The sequence below is a fragment of the Rousettus aegyptiacus genome, unplaced genomic scaffold, assembly GCF_014176215.1.
Source record: "Rousettus aegyptiacus isolate mRouAeg1 unplaced genomic scaffold, mRouAeg1.p scaffold_m13_p_8, whole genome shotgun sequence".
Lineage (NCBI taxonomy): Eukaryota > Metazoa > Chordata > Mammalia > Chiroptera > Pteropodidae > Rousettus > Rousettus aegyptiacus.
Genome location: NW_023416311.1, coordinates 65575700 through 65603451, shown reverse-complemented (window position 1 = coordinate 65603451; position 27752 = coordinate 65575700). Strand labels below are relative to the sequence as shown.

Here is a 27752-nt window from a genome sequence, read left to right as displayed (position 1 = left end):
CTGAACTTACCAGAATTTATTTAGCTGCTACCCTGTTGATGTTCAGTTAGGTCGTCTCTAGTTTTTTACTATTACAAAATATTTTTCAGTTCACTTTCTTGTGATTACTTCTTTGACATGCATTTTGGAGTATTTCTTGATCAAAGGAGATAAGCATTTTACATTTTGAAAAAGTTGCTCTATTGCTTTCCACAAAGATTTATTCCATCATCAGAAAATGCCCTCCTATTTCCCATACCGTAATTGTCTGCATTTTTCTAAAGGGCAGTTTTAAGGAAATATTATCTAAATTATTATTTCAGTAACCGTAAAATAAAATTTATTTATTTTAAATTTTGTTTTAATGGCGAATAATAATTCTAATGAAAGTATATATTCTATTTTTTAGGTTCTCAAAGTTTTTCTGGCATCATTAACTTAGAGAAGCCCGTGATTTGCTCTTTGGCTGCCATAATAAGATACCTCAAAGAATTTAACTTGGAAAAGGTGCTTTCCAAACCCAAGTAAGTTGTTTCTCAAAAGTAAAAAAGAGGTGGGGTTATATTAATGATATTTCTTAAGTTGAATTTGGTAAGTACTATACTCAGGGAAGTTTACCTGCTATTTATGGAATACTCTGTTCAGGGGCAAGGATGAACTGTGTGGTATTGCTGCTGAAGAATATTAAAAATATTAATTGATATAAAAATATTGACAGAATCCTTAAGAATTCTGTCAATTTATATTCATGATAGCTATTATTGTTTTGACTACAAAATTGTGCTTTTTTCTAAAGCACAGTTAATTGGTAAGTCATAATAAGTGGAATTAAGTGGTATTAAAAAGCATTCATAAAACTTTATCTCCTTTCTGATTTATATTTTTAGTTCTTATTTCATAGGCCATAAATTTGGAGACAAAGAGACAGCTACTAATGTAGATAACTTTTTAAAAGAGTAATTAACTTTGTAGAGTTCCAGAGATATAAAAACTAGCAGGTGACATTCTAGGAAAATACTAGTTTAAAAGCCAGTGCCATAAGAAAAAGGTAGCAGGATAATTTCCTTGCCTTTCTGTATTCTACCTTCACCAGCCCCTTGTCTTTGGCTCTGTGAAGAATCACCCTTCATCATTTTGATCCTGGATAAGTAAGTTACTTCCTGTTCTGCAGAGGTGGTTGGACAGATAGGAGCAGTCTTAGTGAAATGACCAGTGTGAATTGAGGAAGGAAAAGGTAGTGCCGGTTTGAGGTTGTTGGAGAGAGTGGAAGAAAGGCAAGTCACTTGGGAATCTTTCTGTAGTGTGATTTTTGGTGTGTGTTGTATGTGGTAGTTAGGATAGAACAGGATATCATTTCTTTGGAAGCAGTTTTGTTCCATTTAAAGAAATCTAAATAAATGTTCATCAATGGGAAAATGGGTTCATTGTGTTCTATTCATGCAATATAATGTTATATAGTAACGAAAATGAATGGACTTGAGTTATACATATCAGTATTAGAAAAGTTTCATTAGCCAAAAATTATTAGGCCAAAAATCAAACTGCTGAAGGACACAGAGTACATACTATTATATGAAGTTGGAAACATGAGAAACAGCTGTGTGTATTGCTTAAGAATACACACACACACACACACACACACACACACACACACACACATAGTGAAGGTATAAAGACATGCATGGGAAATAATGGACAACAGATTTAGAAGAGTGGTTTTCTCCAGTGAGGACAGAGGGGAAACAGTGAAGGTCAGTGGGGGAAATGGCCTGGGGGAGTTCTACTTGATGTTTACTTTTTAACTTGGGTACTATATTTATCTATATTCTATTATGGCTGAAATGTTTTATTAAAAAAAGTAGCAACCAGGCATTACACCTCATTGGATTCCACTTTAAGCTCCAGTAATAGGAAACATATTGCAGAGATTGCTCTGTATGGTTGATTGTGTGGGATCCCCATAAAGAAAGGATGACAGGCTACCTACCATTTGACTTATTCATGATAGGGAGCCTCTAACTGAGTGAGGCTGAATTAGTGACTAATAGCTTGCTCATGAAGATTTGTTTTTGTCCCTACATCACCAAGCAATGAAGTATTAATATTGGAATAGAAAGTTGACTTTTCTAATATTGTGTCCTCCTCATATTTAGTTCAAAGCGAAAATAATACTAAACAGTAAAACATAAAGTATTTATTTGCACTGAAATTAAAATAGCTTATTTTAAAATTACCTGACTTGATAAATTGAGTGAAACTGAACTTACATTTGGTAGTATTGTTGGGAAGTCGTCAGGGAACTGGATCTGCTGGTGACTTAGTGTGTGTCTAATCTGCCTGTTGGGTAACCCCCTCCTCTCATTTCCATAGAGCCAGATGAAAAAGATATAAAGAGGTCCAAAAGGTTAGGCCCTCACATTATATATCACCCAGTGCCCAGTAGGCAGTCAGTAAATAGAGGATTAATGAAAAAAAAAAAAGAAGGAAGGAATTCTTCATCCTGCGAACATGGATTTGATTGGAAATTCCCAAAATGTCTTTGGAGGCGAAGATGAATGAATAAAGGTTGTGATCAAAATTGGTACTATTGAAATGTAGGTGATGGTGTTTTATAGGTAGCATGTGATTAGACTCTAAATATAATTCCCAAAGAATAATTCCACAGTTCTTATATCTTGGGAAAAGAATGTAGTCTCTCAGGTGATTACTTTGGAACACACGAATGTCCTTCTCTGTATTTAAAATTCAGTTATATTACTTTAAAAGTTTGGCAGCCTAAGACATGATTATACTTTGAGAGCTGTGTTATTGGAGGAAGTTTTAGTTGTCTTCTTTTGCAAATAGTTTCACCAAAGTTGCTACACATTTCATAAAAATTTTGGTATATGTTTATTTAAAGGTCTTTGTGCCTTTACAATAGAATTTTAGGTTGAGGAACATACACCATTTTAGGAATCATTCCAAGGATGGATTAAGTGATGTTTATTGGGCAAATTTTGCTTTGTATGCTTTCACTGTAATAAATCATAACTATGAGTATGACTATGTGCAATGATATAGTATAACTATATCTTTGAACCTGCCAGTGGTCTCGGGTACCGTTATACACCTTTCTTTTTATTTTCTTTTCTAATATGCTTATTGGAAACATTTAGGAATGCAAAGATATTCCTATTGTTTAATTACAAATTAAGTAGAAGTAAATCTACAGATAAGTTTTATAATATATAATTTGTAATAATTAAAATTTATAATAATTTTATAAAATTAAATTTATAATAATTAAATGAAATTACCCACCAAAAGATTAGGCAGTGGAACTATTTTCCACTATTGATTTCATATGTAACATGGTAGATTTTTTTTGCCTTTGTTTCCATTTTCAAGTAATATCAAAATAGGATCTTCATAAGGGGTTGATCTCTCAAGTAGGGTCTGTACCTTAACTGCCTTAGTCTAAATCAGATTTTTTGAAAAGTAGTGTAGGAATGATCTAGAATCTTAAATTTGGCAGGTTTGTAGCAAATCTGTTTTCTTGCCGTTATGAAACTTGAGGGGAAAAAAGCATTCTTTGTATTTTTGTTGTCTGAAATATTAATGAAGTATCTCCCCATGTTACTTATTTCTATCTAGGTTCACACAGCATGGATTCTAAAGGCATTGCTTATGAGGTTCAGTCGAAAACATAAAATTTGGCTTCTTCCAAAAGGATAAATAATTCAAAATTATTTGAGTATTTCAGATCAGTGATCATATATCATTGAATTCCTAATGGTGCTGGCAGATACAGTGCTTAGTTCAAAAGTGTATGTAATTCCTAAAGGAAATAGGCACTGACAGAAAGAAATATTTTTGTGTGTGTGTGTTTGGAAGAAGGAGTCCCAGCTCCAGAACACGTTATTATCAACCAAACATTTGGGAAAGATAGTTCTTATAGTTGCTTGGTAATTATTGTTCCATAGGAACCAGTCTCATAGTACCCGGTGGTCGCTGTCTTTTATTAAAAAAAATGCAGATGTCAGTTTAAAGAAAGTCTTTGTTTCTTTGCTTTACAGTTTAGATGACTTGTTCAGTGAGGGCAAAACCAAAAATAAAACAAAAAACCATATGCACATCTCATTAATGCTGCTAATTAAAAGAACCCATACAGGCATACCTTGGAGATATTGTGGGTTTGGTTGCAGACCACTGATACAAAGTTCAAGTATTGTAATAAAGCAAGTCGTAATCTTTTTGCAGGTGGGAGGGTCTTGCCATCAATTTGTTTAGGGAAAAAAAAAGCAACATCCGAAGCTCAGTAAAACGAGGTATACCTATATAGTTTCTTACTAAAGGTCTGGTAACTCAAGCCAATTAGGTTGTTCACAGTTATTGGGTTCTTTTTGATATAATAGATATTGGGAGCCTCCAGTAATTATATGTAGATGAGGACTCTAAGCTTCTCCAACTCTCTCTACCAGGTCGTATGTTAGTTCAAAGAATATTCTGCCACACATACATTTTAGTAAGCAAGCACAAAAGCAGTTGTGTAAACTCTTAGCAGTCATGCTCCTTGAAATTCCAATTCTCGGTCTTGATATTCTGACAGTGCCTTGCTTTAAAGGTTTACTCAACACACAGTAGGAGCAGGGTTTCACTTTTGGTTGGAGTTAGGTGACAAAACCCTCAGATATTTGAACAGGGCACGCTTTTGGAATCCTAAACTTAAGACACCATTCTTCCGGGTATGGACTGTTGGGTTTACAAGTACTTGTGAGGGTAAAGGCAATGGAGCCGTATTTCTGGACAGTCCACATGTCTTAAATGCCACTTATTTATCTCACATCTCTGGTGCTCATGGGAGATAAAGGCCACTACCTGAGATGTTTTTAGAAAAGGCTACTGGATTATGAGTTCTTGATTGGTCTTTTGTGCTAACTAAGCATCTCTCTAGAGTCCGTGACTGTGTTAATTGTGTAGGTTAAACCCAATTGTCAGGAATAGGGGAAATAAACATGACATATCTAAACGTGAGGACTGGTTAGATACCAACTCTCAGTCTAGGTAATCAGCTCTTCCAGCTTGATTTTCGACCATGAAGTTGTGTGAACACCTGTTATCTTCTCAGCCAATCACTGCATAATTATTACTTCCTGAAAATAACATTTTATATTTTATTACTGTCCCCAAGTGTTTCAGACATTTCTGAGCTTTATGACTCAACAAACAAACAAACAAACAAACTCAAACTGGCTTCTTTGTAGGAAGATGGCAGACATTTGTTGAACATCTACTTTCTGCTAGACTCTGCAGGAGCTACCAAATATATAAGACATTAATAACCCTTGCCTTCAAGGAGCTAAGATCTGTTAATGAAGGTAGCCCAAAAACATAAATTGCTATACTGCAAGGCAAACTAAGTTAACTGCTATAAGAAGGAAAAAAGGGGCTACACATACCTGCTATCAATCAGTATTGGAGTTGCTTCCTTCTGAGAATCATTAACAAATTATCATCCTTTAGAAGCTAGGTCAAACCGAGAAATTATACTGCCAAAGGACAGTGTTCAGTTACTAGGCAACATTCCTAATGTGCGGTAAGTTATTTCTTTGTTAGGGCTCTGGAGCTTTAGTTGGGGGAGTCATCTAGAAGTGGAGTCATTTCATAATGATGTGGGCTTTGATTTTAGGCTCTAGATTCCTGGATGAGGTCTTGTTTCTATAACTGGGTTGGGAAACTGGATTTTATCTAAATCTTATTACAGTCATGATAAGTGTGTTTGGGCTTATAGTGCAAATACTCATGCTTTCCCTCCAAACTTTAGTGACTTGCCCTTATTTTTCTTGCTTTTAAGCCATCAAGTCTATAAGCGCTATTGATGGAAAAAACAAAGGGTTGGCTTATAAAGGAAATTGAATTCCTATATCAGTAATGCATCGATTAATGTACTTTTTAACATGAAAGACTAATAAAGCCAAATTGGAGTTGTGCATATACTTAATCATATTGCAGCTCAATACTCAAGTCTATATGAAATTTATTGAACTTTTAATCTAGTTTGGGATAGTCATAGGGACATAAGCAGAATGTGCTTTCTTTGAGCTTAAAGAAATAATTTTTGCCAGGTTTTCAGTTTTATACTCTACTAAAACATTAGCTACATTAATGCGTGTTGTTAATTATAGAGTAAATAACATTTGTGGCACATATCAGAATGTTAAATGATTAAAAGTTGTTAAAGGGTTTACCAAGATGATCTCATGCTAAAGAATAAGGAGGACATTTTTAAGTATTTTGACATATTTTTCTAACTAATTGTATAGTTTTTCCTAAAGATACTGCCACATGCTTTGCCAATGATAAAAGGCTATGTTTGGTTCTATTCCTGGAAATGTAAAAACGCTCCAAAAACTCTGTGTACCACTTAACTTTCCTTCCTTGTTCTTGTTTTTGGTTCAAGAGCAACTATCCTTATTTTTCCATCAGTCTATTTAACAACACCAGCATCAGTGGAAGACGATATCCCAGTGATATTCTTTTTGCTTCTTTTGGTTTGATTCCCTGTCAAAGAGCTAACTTTTTTCATAAAGTTATTGGAATATTTCTAGTGTCTGAATTCGTTTTTTAAAATTTCTTTATGCACTTACATCATGGCTCATATTTTATTCTTTTACAGGAATTTTAAACAGTTGTCAGGTGACATGGAATTTATGACAATTAATGGAACAACATTAAGGAATCTTGAAATTCTCCAGAATCAGGTAGGTAAGCATAAGAGATGGTTGATTCAAAATGGTTTTAAAAGAAATTTTGGAATAAAGTAGCAGTCTGTTCCTAGGAGTGTAGAAAAGAATATCATCTTCAACTGATCTCTCCGCCTGTCAGCTCTTTGTTAGTTGATAACTGCAGCATTTGCTTTTTGGAGAATCAAATACAGTATACAGAATACTTTAATGAGGTTACTTTGGAAGCTCTCGAGTTGTCCTTTTCAATGATTGAAGTGACATGCTCATCCTGATAATTTCTGTATTAGACATTTCTTTGGAAGGGTATCATCTTTGAAAATTAATATGAAGTGGATTTTTTTTTTGTCTGCTTGATTATATTTTTTCTACCTTTTTTTGAAATGTCTGTAGTCTTATTTCATTATGCAGCATATAAAACAAGTTACCGTGATATTCAATTAGACTGTGAGATGTAGAATATTCCCCTTCACAAATTTTCATCATTTATTTGCCCTTTATTGATTAATTAGGAAGATAATGGATACATTAAAATTATTGCTTCATTTATTAAATTGTCACTTGGAAATGTGAGATATTTTATAAAACTAATGTTACAATATAAAGTTATAGAAATAAAAAGCAGTTCCAAGTCATTTGAGTAAGTAGTGGAGAAGCTGAACCATCTGAGTCAAATGGTTTAAAGCTCTTCAGAAATATTTATTACTATTGTGAATTATAGTAAAAGCTGAATTTATTGTCCCGACTCCCGGGTTTGTATATTACTAGTTTCTCTCATTTAATTTTTTCTTCTTCCAAACTCTCCTTGTGTCCTAGTTGTCATCTTACTTTCATTTAATAACATATTTGCCTTGCAATTATATTATCCAGATGTCGAGAATCTTTTCCACAAGTCTTTCTCATCAACTCCATATACGTCTGCGTGATAGAAAACAAGTAGTAGGAATTAAAGGATATTTCTCAGAAGAAGAAGAGCTCATAGTCAGAGCCTGCAGACACGGCCCCAGCATTCCAAGCTTTCCTTTTTCTTTCCCATCCTCCCTGTTTGAGTAATGCTACTGTGGAGGCAGTTCTGAAATCAAATTTATAAGGCAAAAATCATCTGTAATCAAAATACCCTTTAAAAATCCTTTCATTATCAAGACTTTGGCCCTTTTAGAATCAGAAGCTGAGCATTAACATTTTCTGCTTGTCTTTGCACTTCAGCTTTGGCTTCCCTTACCATTGAGCAATGGAAAGGGGTAGTGAGGAGGGCTGGGTGTCAGGGAGAGCAGAGACATAACAGGACTTGGGTTTCCCTCGTCAATCCTTTTCTTGTCTGTGCCTGCTTCTCCAGTGATGCCAGATAACTGGAACTTCATTCCTCTCTGTCATCCTCTTCCTGGGACCCTGTACTGCAGGCAGGCCACTTGAGCTCTTGTCTCAGAAGGGTCTCTGGTTTTACTAATCTGGACTACCCTCAACAGTCAGCACTGCCCATCAGGCTTATCCGTGGGGGGGACTCCATGACCGTAGCTTCCGTGTGTGCTCTGCTTTAACCTTCTAAGGCCTGGGGAGCTTATGTCATACAGTTTGTAGTTGATTTCTGCCAGGTGGCATTGTGTCCTAATTATGAGTATTTTTCTCCCAAACTTGTATATAAGTGCCCTGGGGGGGGGGGGGAGGGACCATGTCTTAATATACCTTTGCCAATCATATACCTGAGCCATAGGTATTCTCTAAGTACCTGTGTGATGATTTGAAGGAAAAGGACAAAGTTAAAAAAAAAACACTCAGGTGAAAATTTTAATTTCATATTTCAAGTAAGATTTAAACGTATTTATAGACTTTTTATAAGATAATGAAAACTTACTTGGTTCAAATGAACTATCATCTCTTGTTAATTGTAAATTTTTTTATGGCTCAACTTTCAAGTAGCAAAGTAGAGACAGATAAGCTATCTATGATTTAATAAAATCTAAGACTAAAACAGAAACCTTCCAGGGTAAATTCTCAGAGTTTAGTGCAGGTTCATGTCTATCTCTAGTACATTATACTTGTTTAATGTTGTCATGAGGGCATTGGTCTTTAGAATGTCAATTCTGAGGCAGTCAAAGGTACTAAATTGCCAAAGAATATTAAATTGTCTTCATTGTACTTCCTAAGGCAGGGAAGTATATAATTATATTTTAAAGATACATAGGACAAATATATATGTCAAAAGAGATATCTTAATAATTTATTTTTAGTTAACCAAAAATGATACATAGCCTATCCCTTTTCTGTGTAAAATAACAATACTTTATATATATAGTGTGTATATATGTGTGGTTTTGTATATGTAAGTATTATATATGTAACACACATTCATTCATCAAATATTAAATGAACACCTGTGATAAGCCGTTTGTTATGCTAGGCATATGTAACAATTAAAATTGGGGCATATGTAATAATTAGGGCACATGAACAGCTAGCTATTTGGGTACACATATAATTATCTAGTTAATAAAACTTGTTTTCTGGTTTTTCTTAGACTGATAAGAAAACCAAAGGAAGTTTATTTTGGGTTTTAGACCATACTAAAACTTCGTTTGGGAGACGGAAGTTAAAGAAGTGGGTGACCCAGCCACTCCTTAAATTAAGGTAAAGGGAATCCTTTTTTGTGCATTTATTCTGAAATTATATAAAGTTGTGAAATGAAAGTTATATTGCCCTCCATAAAACCAAAGTTACCATGACTTATAAGAACACAGTTTTAAATTGGGAAAGATTTTAGTTTGTATATGGCAATAGACTGTCTACTATTATGAGGATTTTTTTCCTTTTCCCTAAGAATGAGCCTGCTTGCAGATTGGAAGACATGATGTGTGTTCAGGGAAAGTGAGTTATCCAGGTAGTTTGGGGTCATCAGTAGCAGAAGAGGGTAGGGAGGGAAGGGGCTGGAGACATGGAATCCTATCTTTTGTAGAGGGCTTTATAGGCTAGGCAGAGGAGTTGGTAGCCAGAGGAAGTTAATCCAATGATTTTGAGCCTGGGAGTGAAAGGATCAAAGCTAGACTTGTGTGTAGGAGAGGCCAGCATGGTGGTGGTGGTCAGGGCTGTTAGCAAGTTTACTGAGAGCTTCCGATGATCTGTGCTAAAGCAGTATTAGTGGGAATCTGAAAGAGGGGTCGGGCGTGAGATGTTTAAGATAGTAGAAGGAGTTACTAGGAGCACCTTCATTACATACCAAGCACCATGCAAGGGGTTTTATATGCATTTCTCTTTAAGTTGCACAATAGCCTCACCATTGGCTGCATTTTATGCTGTGCTTAGGGGATAGTCATCTACCATAAAGAAGAACAGATGTTGTTATTAGTGTTAGTAATAAGCTTTATGATGATTACCAAATCACTTCAGCTTTGTGGGGCATTTCGATTTCCCTTCTTGACCATAAAGACCTTTGAACAGGGGAAATTGACTAGATAAAGAAGAAATTCTGAAAATGGAAGTATTTACTTTGGTTCAATATGAAATAAGGTTACCTTGTGGAGCAACAGCAGACAAGATGGCTTTCTGCAGATAGCCTGTGGACACAGCCGAAGGGGTGCTGCATTCTGGCTTCTGGAGAGATATCTACCTAAGCATGCGCAGCAGTTCTTACTATCTTATTTGCTAGAAACAGACTCACTAGTAGACTTTTTCATGTAAGTTAAAATGTTTATTTCCCGTTAAATTTGTTTTATATAACCAAGAATTATTTGAGATAAATTCAGTAGACCATGTTGTATGCACTTTAGGGACTGAATTATGTATCCCTTGGGATCTTACTTTCCCAGAAAGACTGAGAGAAAACATGCCATGCATTGAACACTGATGCTTTCAAGTGTGAACTTTAGACTGGCCTAACACTTACATAGCTGAAAACAAGCACACAAAACTTTTCCTTTGCCCTTTTTATTTTAGGTCAGAGTTTTAAAACTTTCATCTTCCAATTAAATCTTAATGGTACTTGCAGCCTATTCTAAAAAAACACATTGAGAAAATCTTCATCTGATTAGTCAGTAAGTCAATTATATATTTATTATTATCATTATCATTATTATTATTATTTTTTAACTAAGATAGGTGCCATGCTTATCACATCAATGGTTCATCTAGGCTAATATTCTGTTGCTGACATTGGCAGCCAGATGTTAGTTTAGGGCCTGGTTTTCTTCTGTAGTGATCATAGAACAAATAATTGGTGACAAGGGAATTTAGCAATATGAGGCAGATTTTTCAAAGTTCTCCAAGAGCCCATTATTTGTCAGTCTTCTATGAATTCTCTTAAATCCCTAAAGATCTTTATATTTTTAGTCTATTTCAGCTCCCAGAGCAATCCCACAGTTCATAAATCTAGGACCAACTGTTTCAAATTTCAGAGGATTTTTCACTCCTACCACCTTTTATTCCATAAAATTGCCTCTATGGTGCAGAATTTTACTGGTGTCTTTTAGAAAGTCTAAATGGCTTTTACCCTACACTTATTGACTGATTCAAAGAATTCATTTAGATTACTGAGACTGTATTTTATATACTTCACTGAAACCACATACATTTTTATAAATAGTTTATGCTTTCTGTGTATGTATGATTAATACTTTTTATGACCTCTGCTAATTTCAGGCAGGAAGATTTTCCAGCATAGTTCGCTGGCTTCTTCTTATAAACACATGTCACATTGGCAAGCCATTAGTCCTAAGGCCTTTTAAAATTAAATTATATTGAATTCATTTTTTTTGAGGTTACATCTTTGAATTTCTTCTGTTTCTTTGAGTTGATATGGTCTTGTCACTCTTTTATATATAACCATATGTACTTTATTAGTTTTGTCAAAAAGCCTGAAAATGCCAATTCTCGTAAATATTGATTCGAAGGGGAGAAGAAGACTTTTAAAAGTATGGGATGATTCTCTAAAATGATGTTTTAGGCATAATGTTAATTTCTAAGGCAGATTTGTTCATCTTAGAAAGGTTCAAGATTTAGTAATGTACTCTATATTTTAAAATATTAAACAAAAGTAAGTTATACATTTCCTTCTTGAGTGCCTCTTCTACCTGCAATGTAAATGTTGACGATACCCAGAGTTCTCTCCTGGGGCCGCTTCTCACTTTCAACACTACTTAGGCTCTTATCTGTGGCCATGGCTTCTCTTGTAACTTACGTGCTAATGACTTTGTCACTGTTATCTCCAGCAGCTACAGACCCACACATCTGCCAGGACATCTTTGCCACAGAAGTGTTCAATTTGAGTGGGCAAAACAGATTGGAAACAAAGCATTTCCTGAAGTGAGAGAGTGATTTCTTGGAAAGACATCTGTGTGTGTGCATGTGCACAGACACACATACAGAAGAGCAGATTACTAACTATGAAACAGACTCTGAGAAATGTTTCTCCCCTTCTAGTGGTTGTATTATTTTGATCAACAGTGAAAACGTTGAATCTTTGTCAAGAGGTGGTAGTATATCATCTTGCCTTTTTGTAAAATCACTTTTTATGAAAGGCAGTCAGATGAAAGTCTTTGCATGAAAGGCTTTTTGTTTACCGAGGAAGCTGAAGCTAAGCACCTCCATGCCTGTGGTCTCGCTCTTCTCTGTTTCTACTCTGTGTGACCTATACATTTAAAAAAATGTATATTTAATTATGTTGCTCCATACTGTTTATAGTTCTTACAACACACTGAGTGTGATTTATTTCAGGATCTTTGTCTGTTCTTTTTTTCTGAAGTGGAAACTTCTATTTATTTTTGTTCCCTTCCTAGTTTGCTGGCTGCTTCTTCAAAGTTTTCTTTGCTAGCTGTTCGTCCTCTATGTATCTTTTCAGTGTTGGGAGTTCCTGAGACCTGAATTTAGGAGCTTGGCCTTCTTCTTTCCCTTACCCTCCCCTCACCTCCTCTTCTCACTATCTCCCACCCTACCCCTATGAACTTACCTGTTGCTATGACGATAATATCAAAATGTCAGTGATTCCCAAATTTGTATCTCTGGTCTTTACTCTTTTCTACTCTCTAGGCTTATATATTCAAATTAGATTCAGAAACAAGTTTGTCACACACCCCTCAAAACAATGTATTCGACCCTGTTATTTTTCCTGTTTTCCCCATTGTAGGAAACCTCGGGGCTTAAGCCAGAAACCTAGGGGCTTATTTCCTTTCCAATAGCCACATACAGCTTAATGCTAAGTCCTATTGCTTCCTTCTCTAAAATATATCCAGAGTCTTTGCATGTTTTGCCATCCTTACTGCCATCACCCTAGTCTGAACTACCATCAATTCTCAATCGGACTGCTGCAGTATCCTCCTAAAGGATCTCTTTTTTTCAAAGTAAAGACTGAAACATGTCACTCCCCTGCCTTAAACTCTTCATTGGCTTTCCATTGTGCTTCAAATAAAAGTTTTTTTAACTTGGCTTTCCGACCCTCCCCTGCATTCACTTATTCCTTGCCTCTGGTCACTCTGGCCTTCCTGTGGTTCCTGAGCATCCCAAAGCTTTTCCTCGTCTCATCTCCTCATCTTCACGTTCACTGGTTTCTCTACCTAGAATGTTCTCCTCTTTTTCTTCAATCTTTACATGGCTAACTCCTTACCCTTAGGTCTCACCTTAAAAGTGTTATCTCTTCAGAGCTTTTTTCTCTGACCTCCTTATCTAAATTATGTTCTTGTATCATTCTTTGATAGCATATAGGACTTATGATGATTGATATTTGTTTTTTATCTGTTTATTTAATACCTGTCTCAGTAAACTGCTTCATTTATAACAAACATTTGACAAGTATATATTGAATGAATTATTAAAAGTGAATTATTTAAGACCTAACTCAGATATTGCCTTGGAGAAGTGCTCCTGTTTCTTCTTTCTCTAGAAAGTTAACCCCTCTTAATTCTGTCCAGCTTTTTACCCCTCCACCCCCAACATACAGAGAATGTATTGGGGGCTTATTGTGCTTTGAATGTAATAGATGATCAAAAAATTATGACCAAATGAATGAATCTATTTGAAAATCTTGGACATGGTTCCATAGTGTAGCGGTTAGCACATCTGCTTTACACCTAGAAGGTCCTGGGTTCATGCCCCAGTGGAGCAATGGTCCGTGGTCTACAGCCATGCCACCCTGAACAAGACCAATGTCTGATCTTGAAAGCTAAGCAGGGTTAGGCCTGGTTACTACTTGGATGGGAAACCACCTAGGAAGACCAGGTGCTATAAACATAAATAATAATAATAAATTAAAAAAAAACCTTACAGTTCTAAATAAAGACATATGTGTGTAACAGTTCATTTTTCAAGAAAAGCTTGACTGTAGAAGTAGCTTTCCTTTGTGTAATTCTTTGTTTTAGTTTCTCAGAAATGATTCTGAGAAATGATTTTTTCCCTGCTAGTGGAATAATTGCTTGCTCAGGTCAGAAAACATTGTACTTAACTGGAAGAAATGATTTGGCAACATCTTGCATTCTTGTCAAACCCCTAGTGGAATTAGAGTAGATGGAAGTTATGCAGAGAAAACCATGTGACTTAGTAAGGACGTTGATAGGAAGGGGCCGCCTTTCACCTTAGGCATAGCTAGTTTTAAGTCTCCTGTAAAAGGTCTAGTGAAGTGATGGAGACGCAAGTAGTGGAAGCTTTTGTACCTAAAATAAAATACTTACCTGTTATTCACTATTAGATTATGAGAAAACTGCTTGAGAGAATTAAGCATCTTAAGTTTGTTCTTGGCATTTAAATCACATTAATAATTAAAATTAAGAAAATAGAAAATTCTTGGTGTTAGGAAATAAATAGATCCTTGACAATTGATTATACTTTCGTGTAATTTTCTAAAGCACTAAGTACATACGTGAGTGTTAATTGTTTTGAATAATTACATGACTTTATTTTGTTTGGATTATTAATGATTATATTTCTAATTCATAGACCCAGGTTAAATGACAAAGTAATAGAATGTTATGTATTTCTTCCATTGAACATTTAATGTATCATACAGTAAAACTAAATGCCATTTTTAACTCTCTGGAACTTCTTGAAATTAACTACAATAGGAGGCCCTGTTTATTCTTTGTGGTTTCACATGTCCCATGAGCCCGCCAACTCAACGATCACCTGTGGCGACCCTGATTTTACTCAGCCCATTGAGACAGCGCTGCTTGTAAATGAGAAATAAGAGTGGCTGGTGGTGTGTAATTGAGATCTGTGTGATCGATTGGTGTTGACACGTGCCCCTTTGCCTTTGCGGACTGAGAGGGGAAAGGGGGACTGCTGCTGCCACGACAAAAGTGACCCTAGATGCCTCTTATCCAAATGTCTGCTCTAACTGTTATTGCATATGGACGAACTAGCATCTCTTGGGGTGCATATATCCAGGAACATGTAGCTGGTCTCTGGGTCATTCTACGGTATCAGAGCCTCCAGTGAGATATAGACCAGCAGTAAATAGCAACTTTCATTTGGGCTGAGAAGAAATACAGGAGAGAGTAAGGAGGAAGAGTTATAGATCTTTTCCTTTTTGGCTCTTCCAGCTTTATCTTTCTCTCTTTTTCTCCCCGCCCTTATTGGTGGGTGTTTTCAGAATATATCCCCTCAAACTGCTGTGGGAGGACTTCATTTTTTGTGGCTTGAATGTCTTTAAAATGCTTCTCTATATGAAGTAACTAGAAATGTTCCAAAAATGTAGCAAATATTCTTTTAGGACAGCTGAGCTTGTTAAGCAAATAAGTAAAGGGAAAGTCTCAGGGAACAGATTCAAAATGGAGCTGGAAATGGAAGTGAGTTGACTCTGGCGTTGCAGCTGCCCCTAAGGCCTTCACAGATGTCAATAATCAAAACGATTTGTTTTAAAAAAAAAGCTTTGTGGGAAAGAGGAGACAAGGCCTCGTGTCTGTTTAAGTTAGAGAGTCTACAGCACTGTGAGACACTCAAAAGATCATAATCACAGTACGGAGAGGGGACAAAGAAATATGTCTGTCTTGGCTTAGTCTCATAGCGGGGAAAGTTTCTAAAAATTCTTAACCACAGGCCCCTCCTTACTCAGGTTTGCTATTCCACTTTGTACTGTTTGTGAGGTCTGACAGTTTCCAAGTTGTGAGATTTATTTAAAATCATCCCATCATAGTCTACGGCCAAGCCATCCTGAACGTGCCCAATCTCATCTGATCTCGGAAGCTAAGCAGGGTCGGACCTGGTTAGTACTTGAATGGGAGACCACCTAGGAATACTAGGTGCAGTAGGCGTAAAAAAATAATTAAAATAAAATAAAATCGTCCCATTGTACTGCAGGGTTCCTAGTGGAAGCAAATTCAAATTCTCCCTTTGTCAATCTAGGCCTCCTAGGAATCCCAAAGAGAAAGCTCTTCCTTGAGCTCAGAACCATAATTACAGTAGACACAGGGAAACAAGTAACCATTAGTGTGAGTCAGCAGAAATTACAAACAGGAGAATTAGACCCTCAGATAATGGAATTATTAAAATAAGTATCAAACCACTAAGTTAAAAGAAATAGAAAAAAACAAAAACAAACCCCAAGAAAAAACCAGAAACATGAGCACAGAACAAAAATACCATCAAAAGGGATCAGTTTGATTTTTAAAAAGAACCACATACAGCTTTTAGAAATACTGACTTGGTTAAATAGAAATAGATGCAATAGCTAAAATGCAAGATATTTCAAGAAATTACCTAGAGTGTAGCACAGAGGGACAATTACATAACTGATTTGAGTCCTAATTTTCTCACCTGTTCTGTGCTTCTTTTGCTTTCATTTGGTGATTTCTCTTGGATTTATTGAGTATTTTTAATCATTCAGGCCTCCCTTTCCCCCAAAGCTTGATAGTTTGTATGTCTGTTTTTATTGTCTGTTGTTTCTGTTGATTCTTACTCACTTGATTTCTTTTTGTGTATTGTTTATATTATTTGGAAATATATTTTTAAGAGTAAAGTGAGGGCTAGGATGAAGGTGCTTTCTCCTAGACGGGATTGTTACTTGCTTCTGCCAGCTTCTTGGTGGCACCACCAGTCTGGGACCATCTTAATTCAAATTCAATGTTTGACAAGTTTTAGTGCATTCAAATGATACCAACTCAGACTGAAAATTCACCTTTCTTGTGAAGCAAGCTCATTTTTATAGCAGATTCTTTTGGCATACCTCTTACACCTACTGCACCTAGTATTCCTAGGTGGTCTCCCATTCAAGTACTAACCAGGTCCGACCCTGCTTAGCTTCCGAGATCAGATGAGATTGGGCACGTTCAGGATGGCTTGGCCGTAGACTATGATGGGATGATTTTAAATAAATCTCACAATAAAAGTAGCTTTGACTGCTAGATTATTTCTCTGGGTTCTTTTAAATTTTGGTATAGTTATTTCTTACCATTTCGTTAGTGCTTTGATGCTTTTATGAACATGTTTTTATGTTTTATTTGGCTTTTGAAGTTGTTCTCAGTGGGAAGGATGGTCTGAAAGTACCCATTCCCATCATTAGCAAAGGCAGGATCAGTACTGAAAATAGAGAGTAGCTGTAAGAAAATTGTTCTATTTAATATTTTGAAAGGGTAAATTGTCTATTGGTAAAAATGATGCCTCATCAGAACACAAGTAATAAAAATCCTTAAAAACTTCTTGGGTGATTTACTATTTCCAACAAGGTAAATATTCTTAATTAGAATGTAATTTCAGAAATAAAATAAAACCTTTCTTTAATGATGTGTAAGGTTTTGAGCGTAATATTTGTGAGTGGCATCACAGTGCATCTCATTACCCAAGTTACTTCTTCTTACCTCCCTTATCAATAACAACTCTTATTAATTTTATATCCTTAATATTTCTAGAAACTATGGCCCCTTTTCCTCTAACTAAGTTCATGCATGTCATTAACGTCACTCCCCTGGGTTACGGAAGCAGCCTTCTAATCAGCCTTCCTACCACTGTTCTAAAGTCCTTTCAGACATTAGCCATTGGCTTCCATTGCTGTGAGGATAAAGTCAACATTTCTGTGTGGGGTACATTACTCACATGACCCTGCTTACCTTTCTAGCTTCTGCTATCACACTCTCACCCTTCATCTTTCACTCCTGCAGTTGGTACTTGTAAGCACTCAGTAAATGAATGAATGGTGTATGTGAAATATGAAGCTGGGTAGATCCAAGTAATGATGCTTAGGTCCTAGGAAAGGGCTTATAATTTGTTTCTACTAGAAATCCATTTAGATAGTGGGTTTAGCCATATCACATGACCAATGTGTTAATGTGTGAATTTCATTTATATTATATCATCTGTCTTTTAAAGCAAACATTTCAGAAAAAAAATTAGAACAAACAACCAAAAAAAACAACCTTTCCCCAGCAGTTCGTATTTTAACATTTCCCCCCAAATAACCTCGTGTTAGAATTATAGGGGCATCTCTATGAAGAGCATTCAGCAGGTCCAGACTCTATCACATGTCCTTACACTGGCAATAGCTATAGGTCACCCATTGCGTTTCTGAGTGACAGCCACACACAACAAATACTAACATCATCACCTAGTTCATCTTCAAATGTGAAGGACTCCAGTGACACCCACATTTAGTCCTTGGGTTTGGTGATAAAGAAAAATCTTTGTCATTCCCAGAACTTCAAGTTAATTGTTTTTTGTCATATGTAAAGAAATGACTCAGGTGTCTTTTCATTCGTTTAGAATGTATCATTTTGTAAGGTCAACTGTAGAATACCATAGAACATCTTGGAATAGTATCTTTATCATCATCTAATTGACATTGCTATTTCCTATCCTGTTTACTGTTAGAGTGACCAAATCTCCCACTGATTGCACCAAAGTAAATTTTCTCTATTGTATTGACTTATTACAGTTATTTGGAAAGTCTTATTACTCCTGCTAACTAAAGAACAGCTCTAAGATATATAAATTGTTTTATTTAAAAAATTTGATTAGAAATAATTTTCATTCCTTTGCATTCTGATATGCTCATAGGAGATATAAGTGGACTTATAGCTGTCCCAGTGATGAGAGGTTTGTGGTAAACGGTGCCATACACCATTTCACCTTCTCCCTGCCCGTGTTAGGCATCTGTAATCAGTTATGGCATTGTTTTTCAGTGCAGCCTACCAACCAATCTCAACATAGTACTTTAAGTCACTTCTACTAGTCAGATTTAGCACTTGAGATCCTAGAACTAGCTTTCCTTGTGTAATCCTTCTTTGTTCATTTTACATAAAATACTTTTTTGCATGTCCGTGTCTTAAGTTTTGTCTGCACATAGTTATTTCCAAACATGTTTTGGGTGATATTTCTTCCCTCTCATATGCTGTTCTTTGTAGGATCTACCAAACAAATTTTATAAGCCCATAATGATCACCATCAAAATGAAGATGGTAACCGTAACATATATTGAGTAGTTACTATGTACCAGGCACTGTGCTAAGTGTGTAACATGTATTATTTAACTGGATTCTTGTAAAAACTCTATGAGTTAGGGACCCTTATTATTCTTCTTTATAGGTGGAGAAACTAGGGCAAGGCTAAATAACTCTAGAATGGTAAAGCCTGGATTAGGACTGAGTTCATCTGCCTTCTCAGCCCAAATTGTTAATCTCCAAGCTATTACCTCCTTAACAATGAAGGCTGGGTTAAAACCAAAAGGATTCATAGTGAGCAAGCTTTTGCCTGTGCTGTCACTAGGCTAACATAAAAGCACCTACTTTTGTATTTTCTCAGATTGCAAACAAACTTAGCATAACCTAAGAAATGTATAGTCTATTTTAGAAAAATCTTATGCTGGACTTCATAAATATGATTTGGGTTTTTATTAACCTCTTTCGCTTTTATTCTTTCATATTTCAGACAACCACTTTTATAATTTTTGAGAGTAGCTATCTTTGTAGGCTGTCTTATACATTCACAGATGGCATTATTTTATCTGTCCTCATACCATCTGTATCATCATCTTAGTCTATTCCAATTGATGCCATCTTTCATTTATGCAGGAATGAGTTATTAAAATAAAATTTTATATTTGTATAGCATTTTGGGTAAATGTTGAGGTAAAACATTGATTAATTTTATCACAACAATCTTATGCAAAGAAAATTTAATTTTTAATTTTTTTTAACATCTTGATTTACTTTATATGTAGTCTTTGGAATTGAATTGAATTGAATTGAATTGAATTCAACAACTATTTATTGAGTATATATTGTGATCCCAGAACGGTGGGAATGATGATATAATCCCTGTTTTTACTGAGCTTACAGTTTAGTTTAGTGGAAAGGGCAGTGAAGAAATAAATAAAATTATGATTTCCACATGGAAAGAAAATAGAGAGAGTGGTATGGCAAAGGATAGCAGAGGATTAAATCTGTTCTAATGCATCTAGAAAGCCATTTCAGAGGAAGGATGATTAGGAGTTTACCAAAATGGAGCTGGTAGGTGATAGGAAGGAGGAAAAGTCTTCAAGGTAGAGTGAGCAGTAAACTAGAAAGCCCTGATGTTAGAGAATTTGGAGTGACCAAGATATTTGGAAGTTCAGTATGACTAAAATTTAGAGTGAGTAGAAGAGAGTGACAGGTGGTCTAAAGTGAGAGATAAGCAGGTTTCAGTTGTCTTGTAGGTCATGTAAGGGTTCTGGATTTGAATCTAAGGTTAATGGCAAGTTGTTGATGAGCTAAAGCAGAGGAATGACATGAACAGATTTGGGTTCTAGGAAGACCTCTCAGGCTACAGTGTGGAGAATAGAAAAAGAGACAAGTGGATGTGGGAAGGAAAGTTACTAGGCTGTTTTAGTAGTCTTTGTGAGACATGATCTTTTACTTAGGCAAGTGTAATGGCAGTAGGGATAGAGAGAAATGGATAGACTTAGAGGCCAACCCACTGAGAATAGAGGAGCCAATCCATGTGTCCACAGATCTCTGGCTTGTTCTGCTGTGTCATGCTGAACCAAATGCCTGTTCTATAGCCCGAGAAAAGTGGAACAGAAATGAGACCTGAACTTAGTATCCGTATCACGAACGTGCATGGCCTCACAGGATAGTTATAAGGATCAAAAAGATAAAAGCACCCTGTTACCTGCAGAGGACTCAATTTCACAGTCACATAGGGAGGATTTTGCTGTAAGGTTCGCCTTTTCACATCAACATGTGCGATAGCAGCAGAACTTTGATAAACAGATGTGTATTCAGTAGCCGATGTCTCCCTTTCCCCCAAATGTCAGTTCATTCTTTCGTTTGCTTGCTTGTTCATTCATTCAAAAACACATTTACTGAGGGCCAGCTATCCACTGGATAGCTTTACTTATCTCACTCTTTAACACCACATGTGGCCATTATCCCTAGTGTAGGCCTCTGGTGTTTAAGGTACTAGATGGGCCACATCTCATTTAGGACGCATTTAGTCAGTCAGGTTAACATTTTTAAGGTGACAGAGCCTCACCATTTCTTTCCAAACAGCCTATCACTTAGGGTGTAGCCATGGATAAAATCCTGCAACCCTGGTCTTCTATGTCTTCGTCACTTTCTACTGCTGCTCCCAGTCTTTGCTCAATAGGCTTGCTATGCCTGCTCCCATTTCAGTCAGTTGATCAATTCAACTACCATCACCACCCTGTCTTCTGTAAAAACAGCTTGTTAACTGAATGGATTGTTTTTTTGACTGAGATAGTCATTTCAGTCAGAGGGGAAAATCTGGTTGCCCATTGTAAACCTTTTACAGTATGCAAGCAACTATAGTGAATAAATCTTCAATCTCAGTGGTTTAAATACAAAAAAAGTTTATTTCTTGCTAATATAAAGTCCAGTTGGTAGTGGATGTGGGATTGGAGGGTCTTTTTGCTCCATTCATGGACCCAAGTTGATGGAAGCGATAAGATTACCCTGGGCTCAGCATCCAGCTGATAAAGGAAGAAGAGAGTGAATGTGAAAGATCACATAGGAGATTTTATGGACAGGGAGGCCTAGGAGTGGCTTAATCATTCCTACCCACATTTCATTGGCTAGAACTCAGGTACATGGACATATGTAACTCCAGGGGAGGCTGGGAAATGTATTCCAAGTGTCGGCCCAGGAGGAAAGGAAAACCTGATGAGCCCATGTGCCCTACCCAATGACTCTCCTTGTGTGATATCTGCTCTTTGATTCAAATGACGAGGCTCAGGTAAGGGCCAGAGATGTGGAGAAGCCTCCTTTGTGTTTTTCTGAGTGGTGTATCACAGCACTGGGCTTTAGAGTGGAAAATGTCTGAATTCTTTACATATCTGATCATCGATATTACTCTGTTCTCACAGGGAAATAAATGATCGACTTGATGCTGTATCTGAAGTTCTCCATTCAGAATCCAGTGTGTTTGGTCAGATAGAAAATCATCTACGTAAATTGCCTGATATAGAGAGAGGACTCTGTAGCATTTATCACAAAAAAGTAAGTGTGACAAAAGTCAAATAATTAAAACTGATAATGTTTCTCAGCATGAGGACACTAGATACTAAAGGAAAACATCTCAGAGCTTTATTGTTATTGTTATTTATTTTGTAAAATCTTGCAGATAACATGAGAAAATCCTCAGAAATTTTCATTGCACAAATTAAGGTTACTCCAATGTTTGCATTGTGAAAAGTAAAGTTTGCCCACTTATGTAAACTATAGCAATACATAGAGGCCCTTCTGTTATAATACAGGGTGATCTCATGTTTCAGCCTCAAAATGTGGAAAATTGCCATCAAAAAGGAAATTTACTTAGACTAGCTACTTTTAGAAACAGATACCTGATTTCTTTTGACCTCAGAACACCTTCTTATTTGACTTAATCAAAGGAAAAATCTGTTGCTATAATATTTCTGGTGGTCTTTATATACAAACAAATTTAGATATTGAAGGTAAGTTAAAAGCATTATTTTGATTTTCATCATTTAAGCTTTATACTTTGTCATAAAAATAACAAGTCAGGTGTCTTGCACTTCGGGAAATACTTTATCTTCAAAATAAGGCTAAAATTTAAAAAAAACTATCAGTTAGTTATAATTATTGATAAACTTTTGTTATATCTATTGCAGAAGTCATTCGCCTACATTAGACCCTTTGTTCCTTGCAAAAACTATGATATTCAGCCAATACCATGTTTTACCATCTTCTTACTGATGGGAAATTATGTATATTGCCATCTATATATAATGCCACAACAGCTTGCATTACCTTGGCTAAAATGCTGCTGCCGAGAGAGTTAATAACCTGATAGTGACAGAATGAGTATTTAACCCAAGGTCCCTTGACTAGGTTTTTAGTGGTTACACTTTTGGACACTACCATTTTTGATGTATTAGTTTTGACTGCCATTGCATTTTGTTCTTGGTTGTCCCTACATAAGCAAATTTTATTTTTTACTCAAATGTAAATCCTTGCCAATTTCATAATGTTATTGTAGAACAATTTTTACAAGGCCAAATTTTAGCTATGACCAGTTTTTCATTAGTCTTTACTTCGTTTAGGCTTTTTTTCCCTACCAAGTTTTACTAGAACGGTAAGTACTGCTTCTGAGAATACTTGCAGAACCCAAAAGGATTTATGTAACTGTTCCATATGCTTCAACTAAATTTGAAAACAAAGAACAAGCCAGAATTGGGAATACTAATTCCTAGGGGAAAAAAAAAATGTGTGAATTGGTTATTGGGTCAGTGGCATCTATTGTTCCATTACTTGGTGTGCTGGGTTGTTGTTTTGCTGGCAATCGCAGAGGCTGTGTTGATAGTTGAAAGTTTTATGATTGACATTTTTGAGGTTACAGAGTAGATGTCAAACCATTTGTTATTTTGTATCCTTGGCCTAGTGCCTGACAGCCAGCTAGTACTACCCACAATCAAGCAACAGATCTCCAACCACCATGCCTTTACTACTTGAAAGGATTCACTGACAGATGTCAGATTTTTGTTTTTCTCAAGAGAAAATAGAAGCAAAGCTGGAAAAATGATCAATTGCAAATCAGAAGAGCTAATCAAAGTATTTATGGCATCAAGATGGCAGCATCTCTCCATGCTGCTGTGATTTCTATTACGCCTTGTTGCCTCTCTTTAAACTTGACTTTGATGTTTGCATTTTATAAGATTTGTGTATTTATAAATTTCAAAAACTGGTTAAAGGTAAGAATCTAATTCTTTTTTTAATTGACATAATTGACACTTAACATTGTATTAGTTTCAGGTGTACAGCATAATGATTTGATATATGTAAATGGTGTGGTAACATCTGTCACCACACAGTTACAAAGTTTTTTTCTTATGTGAGAACTTATAAAAATTTTTTTATCGAAGTATAGTTGGCATACAATAATATATTAGTGTCAGGTGCACAACATAGTGATTCGAAATTTATGTACCTTACAGTGTGATCAAACTAAGTCTAATAACCATCTGTCCTGTACCAAGTTATTGCAGTACTATTGGCTGGACTCCTTGTACTGCGCACTACTTCTCTGTGGCTTATTTATTTTATAATTGGAAGTTTTTCCCTCTCATTCCCCTTTACCTTTTACACTCATCCTCCCACCTCCTTCCCCTCAGTTTGTTCTGTTTCTATAAGTCTGTTTTTGTTTAGTGTTGTTGGTTCATTTTGTTTTTCTAGCTTTCACATTTAAGTGAAATCATATGGGATTTGTCTTTCTCTGTCTGACTTATTTCATTTAGCATAATAGCAAGTAGGTCCTTCCACGTCATTGTAAATGCCAAGATTTCATTTTTTTTTTTTTTATTGCTGGGTAATATTTCATTGTATATGTACCACATCTCCTTTATACATTCATCAGCATAAGGACGCATATATCTTTTTGAAGTAGTGTTTTCACTTTCTTCAGATAAATACCTAGAAGTGGAAGTGCTGGGTCATATGGTAGTCCTGTTTTTAATTTCTTTGAGGAACTTCCACACCGTTTTTCGTAGTGACTGCACTGATTTACAGTCCCACCAACAGTGCATGAAGTTTCCTTTTTATGATGAGAACCTTTAAGATCTACTCTCTTAGCAACTTTTAAATATACAGTACAATATTAACTGCCATTACCATGCTGTACATTACATTAGCATGACTTATTTATTTTATTACTGGAAATTTGTACCTTTTGACCATCCGCCCATTTCACCCACTTCTGCTACTGGCAACCACCAGTTCTCTGTATCTATGAGTTTTTTCTGTTGTTCATTTTTTGATTTTTGCTTTTCGATTCTACATGTGAGATTATATAGTATAGAATCTAATTCATTTTAAAAGTAACCAATACGTTGAGCAAGAATGACCTTTATTTTAGAATTTCAAAATATACTTTACTAACAGAACTTATAACTTACAGAAAAGCTTTTCCTTGTTGCTGTTTTAATGTTTACCCAAGAATGTGCCTCAAGATTGGTTTGAAAAGTGAAAATTAGAAAAGATATGGTAACAAACCAAATCATTAGGAAGTCTAAAAGCTTTAAACCAAATTTTTATATATTAGTTAGCTGGCTCTTGGAACCCACCATCAAACGCATGTCTCTTCTTTATCATTAGATTACACTATGTACCACCAAATGGTGAGTGATATCCTGGGTACAGATTGTGCCAGTTATATGAAATTCATAAAATGGTAAGGAACACTGTTTGGATGTTTTGGAATTGGTAAGCCTACGCCATATGGCTGTGTGGAAAGTGCCATGGAATAGGCACAAATAGGTATTTTTATGATGATAATAGGAAGATCCCAAGTAGGCTGACACTGAAATAAAATAGACATTTCTTTTGACAGAACTTCAAATTCAAATCTTAGAAAATAGTGCTGGTCACAGGAACCAATTAACTTTGCTCAAGAACTATTTTTATAAGAAAGCGACACAAGACTGCTACGGTTGGTGAATGCTTTTAAAGGATAATAAGCATTAGTAAATGTTGAAATGACAGTGATTCCAGAATTTTGTAGGTGGGAATAGTTTCTTCACCAGAGTCAGATTTTCAGTGTGGATCCTAGGTTGGGGCCCTTCTAGTTCTGTGACATTTTGCCCGTACACTTGCAAGTCTGTTCTGAAGCTCTTCCACACACCAGTTTGCTGCTGGAAATGGGGCTCAACATGAGTGACTTTGTTAACAGCTGTTTAACCCTTATCCTCAGCTTTCTTGTAGCTCCACTGAAAGGAACTTGAAAACAACCCTCCTTGGGTACTTAGGACTTGACTGCAAAGCACTTCTGGTTTTTAATCTGCTTCTGTTGTTGACTTAAACTTTTCATCATGTCTAAACATGAAAAAATAATCCCTCTCTTGCCTTTCAAATTACAGTAATTATAAGAGATTATTATTCATAAATTCTATTGAAAATGTTTATTTTTAGTTCTTCTGTGTAGTTAGAATGTATCAATAAGTGACTATTAGCCAAAAAGCTTCTAGACTCCATATTTATACAAATAGTCTAGCGTGGTGAATGTATCTTTCTCAACATACAACTTTTGTTTAGTTGGACCTAACTTTTTATTTTTCTGCATAATTTACTTCATTTCTTAATAATTAACTTTCTAAATATGTTTTAGCATTAATTCATTTTATATATACCACTTATTTTGTGTACTTATTAACTCAACCCTAAATTGCCCTACCTCAAGATATTTATTTTAATCAAATATTTAGTAGTTTTATTTTCCTGAGCCTCCTGACCCAATCCAACCCCGACTGGTTGCCCTTTATACCTGTCGTGCAGCTACCTTCTTAGATTCCCTTTATTTCCCTTGAACTGACTCTCTCATTTTCTGTGTTCATGTCTTCCTCTTGGTTTATTCCTTTATTTTGGTAGAGTGTGGAGTACATAGTCTAAAAGCATCGTGAGAGATGATATCAGATGTAAATGTCTTTTTCTAGTCTTCACAGTTTTTGGTCTTTTGGTTATAAAATTCTAGGCTATAGATTATTTTCCTTTAGAATTTTGTTACTCCATTGTCTTCTGCCTTTTACTGTTATTGTCGAACAGTCTGAAGTCATTCTGATTCCTGATTCTTCGTGTGATTTCTTTGTTTCTTCTCTTCCCCACACCCTCTTTCTGGAAATGGGAAGATTTTCTCCTAGTCCCTAAATCATCTCAAATATGTCATGGTGATTTACCATGATTTGGTTTGGTTTTCGTTCATTGTATTGGGTTCTTTGACTCTAGCAACTTAAATCCTGAAGTTCTGGGAAATTTTCCTTAATTACTTTTTGATTTTTTTTTTCTTTCTGCATCTGTTATTTGAATTGATTGAATCTGCTGTACTGATTATCTAACTCCTGTATTTTCCATCTCTTTATACTTTTGCTTACCTTCTTGAAAATTTCATCACTTTTGTCTTTGACCTTTCCTGTTGAATTTATTATTTCTACTATCATAGTTAATTTCTAAGAATTTCTTATTTTCTTATTATTCTCTGAATTTTCATTTTTTCCTGATAGCATTCCATTTTTTGTGTCACGATTGCAATATTCTGATTAACTGAGGGTATTAGTATAACAATGTTCTGGGCACTGGATGGGGACAACTGGGAATCTCAACATTCAATTTGCAACTGTTTCTTTAATCCCTGGCTTTTGGTGATATCCTTATCCTTCACCATGCCTGAAGCTGATTCCTATAGCTTATGTTTTATCTTTCCCAGAGAATATAGCTAGTCTCCAATTATGGAGTTCTGTATCGATCTGTATACATAAGTATATATAGATGTCTTAATTTTTAAATTGTTTCATAGTATTACATTGTATGAGTTTTTCCTAATAACATCTCAGTTGCTGGATATTTGTTTCTTATTCGTCTTTTAATATTACAAACAATTTACTATAAATATTCAGATACACATATTTTTTCATTACTTGTTAAGTATTTTTTAGTTAAATTCTTAAAAATGTAATTGATTAGTCAGAGGGCATTTGTACTTTTTTACTATGAAGATATGCCATATTGTTCTTCCAAAAGGTTATCTCTCTTACTAATAGCATAGGAAAAAAATGTCTTTTTTTTTTTTTTAAACAGCATGTGTGACTTGGCTATTACCAAGCCTTTAAATCTTTGACATCCTGATAAGTGAAAAATGCTAACTTGT

The 27752-nt window shown here is 35.6% G+C and overlaps 1 protein-coding gene and 2 pseudogenes across 1 annotated transcript in view; 2 read left to right on the top strand and 1 right to left on the bottom strand.

The window, feature by feature from the left end:
- The window catches only part of MSH3 (mutS homolog 3), a 124844-nt gene that overhangs the window by 37192 nt on the left and 59900 nt on the right, over positions 1-27752 (top strand). Inside the window, exons 10-13 of the mRNA XM_016123442.2 lie at positions 389-503; positions 6635-6719; positions 9217-9326; positions 21967-22099. Coding sequence (XP_015978928.2) covers positions 389-503; positions 6635-6719; positions 9217-9326; positions 21967-22099 — 443 coding nt within the window. The remainder of the gene's footprint in view (positions 1-388; positions 504-6634; positions 6720-9216; positions 9327-21966; positions 22100-27752) is intronic.
- LOC118607283 lies at positions 15810-15928 on the top strand (annotated as a pseudogene).
- Positions 16846-16964, bottom strand: LOC118607352 (annotated as a pseudogene).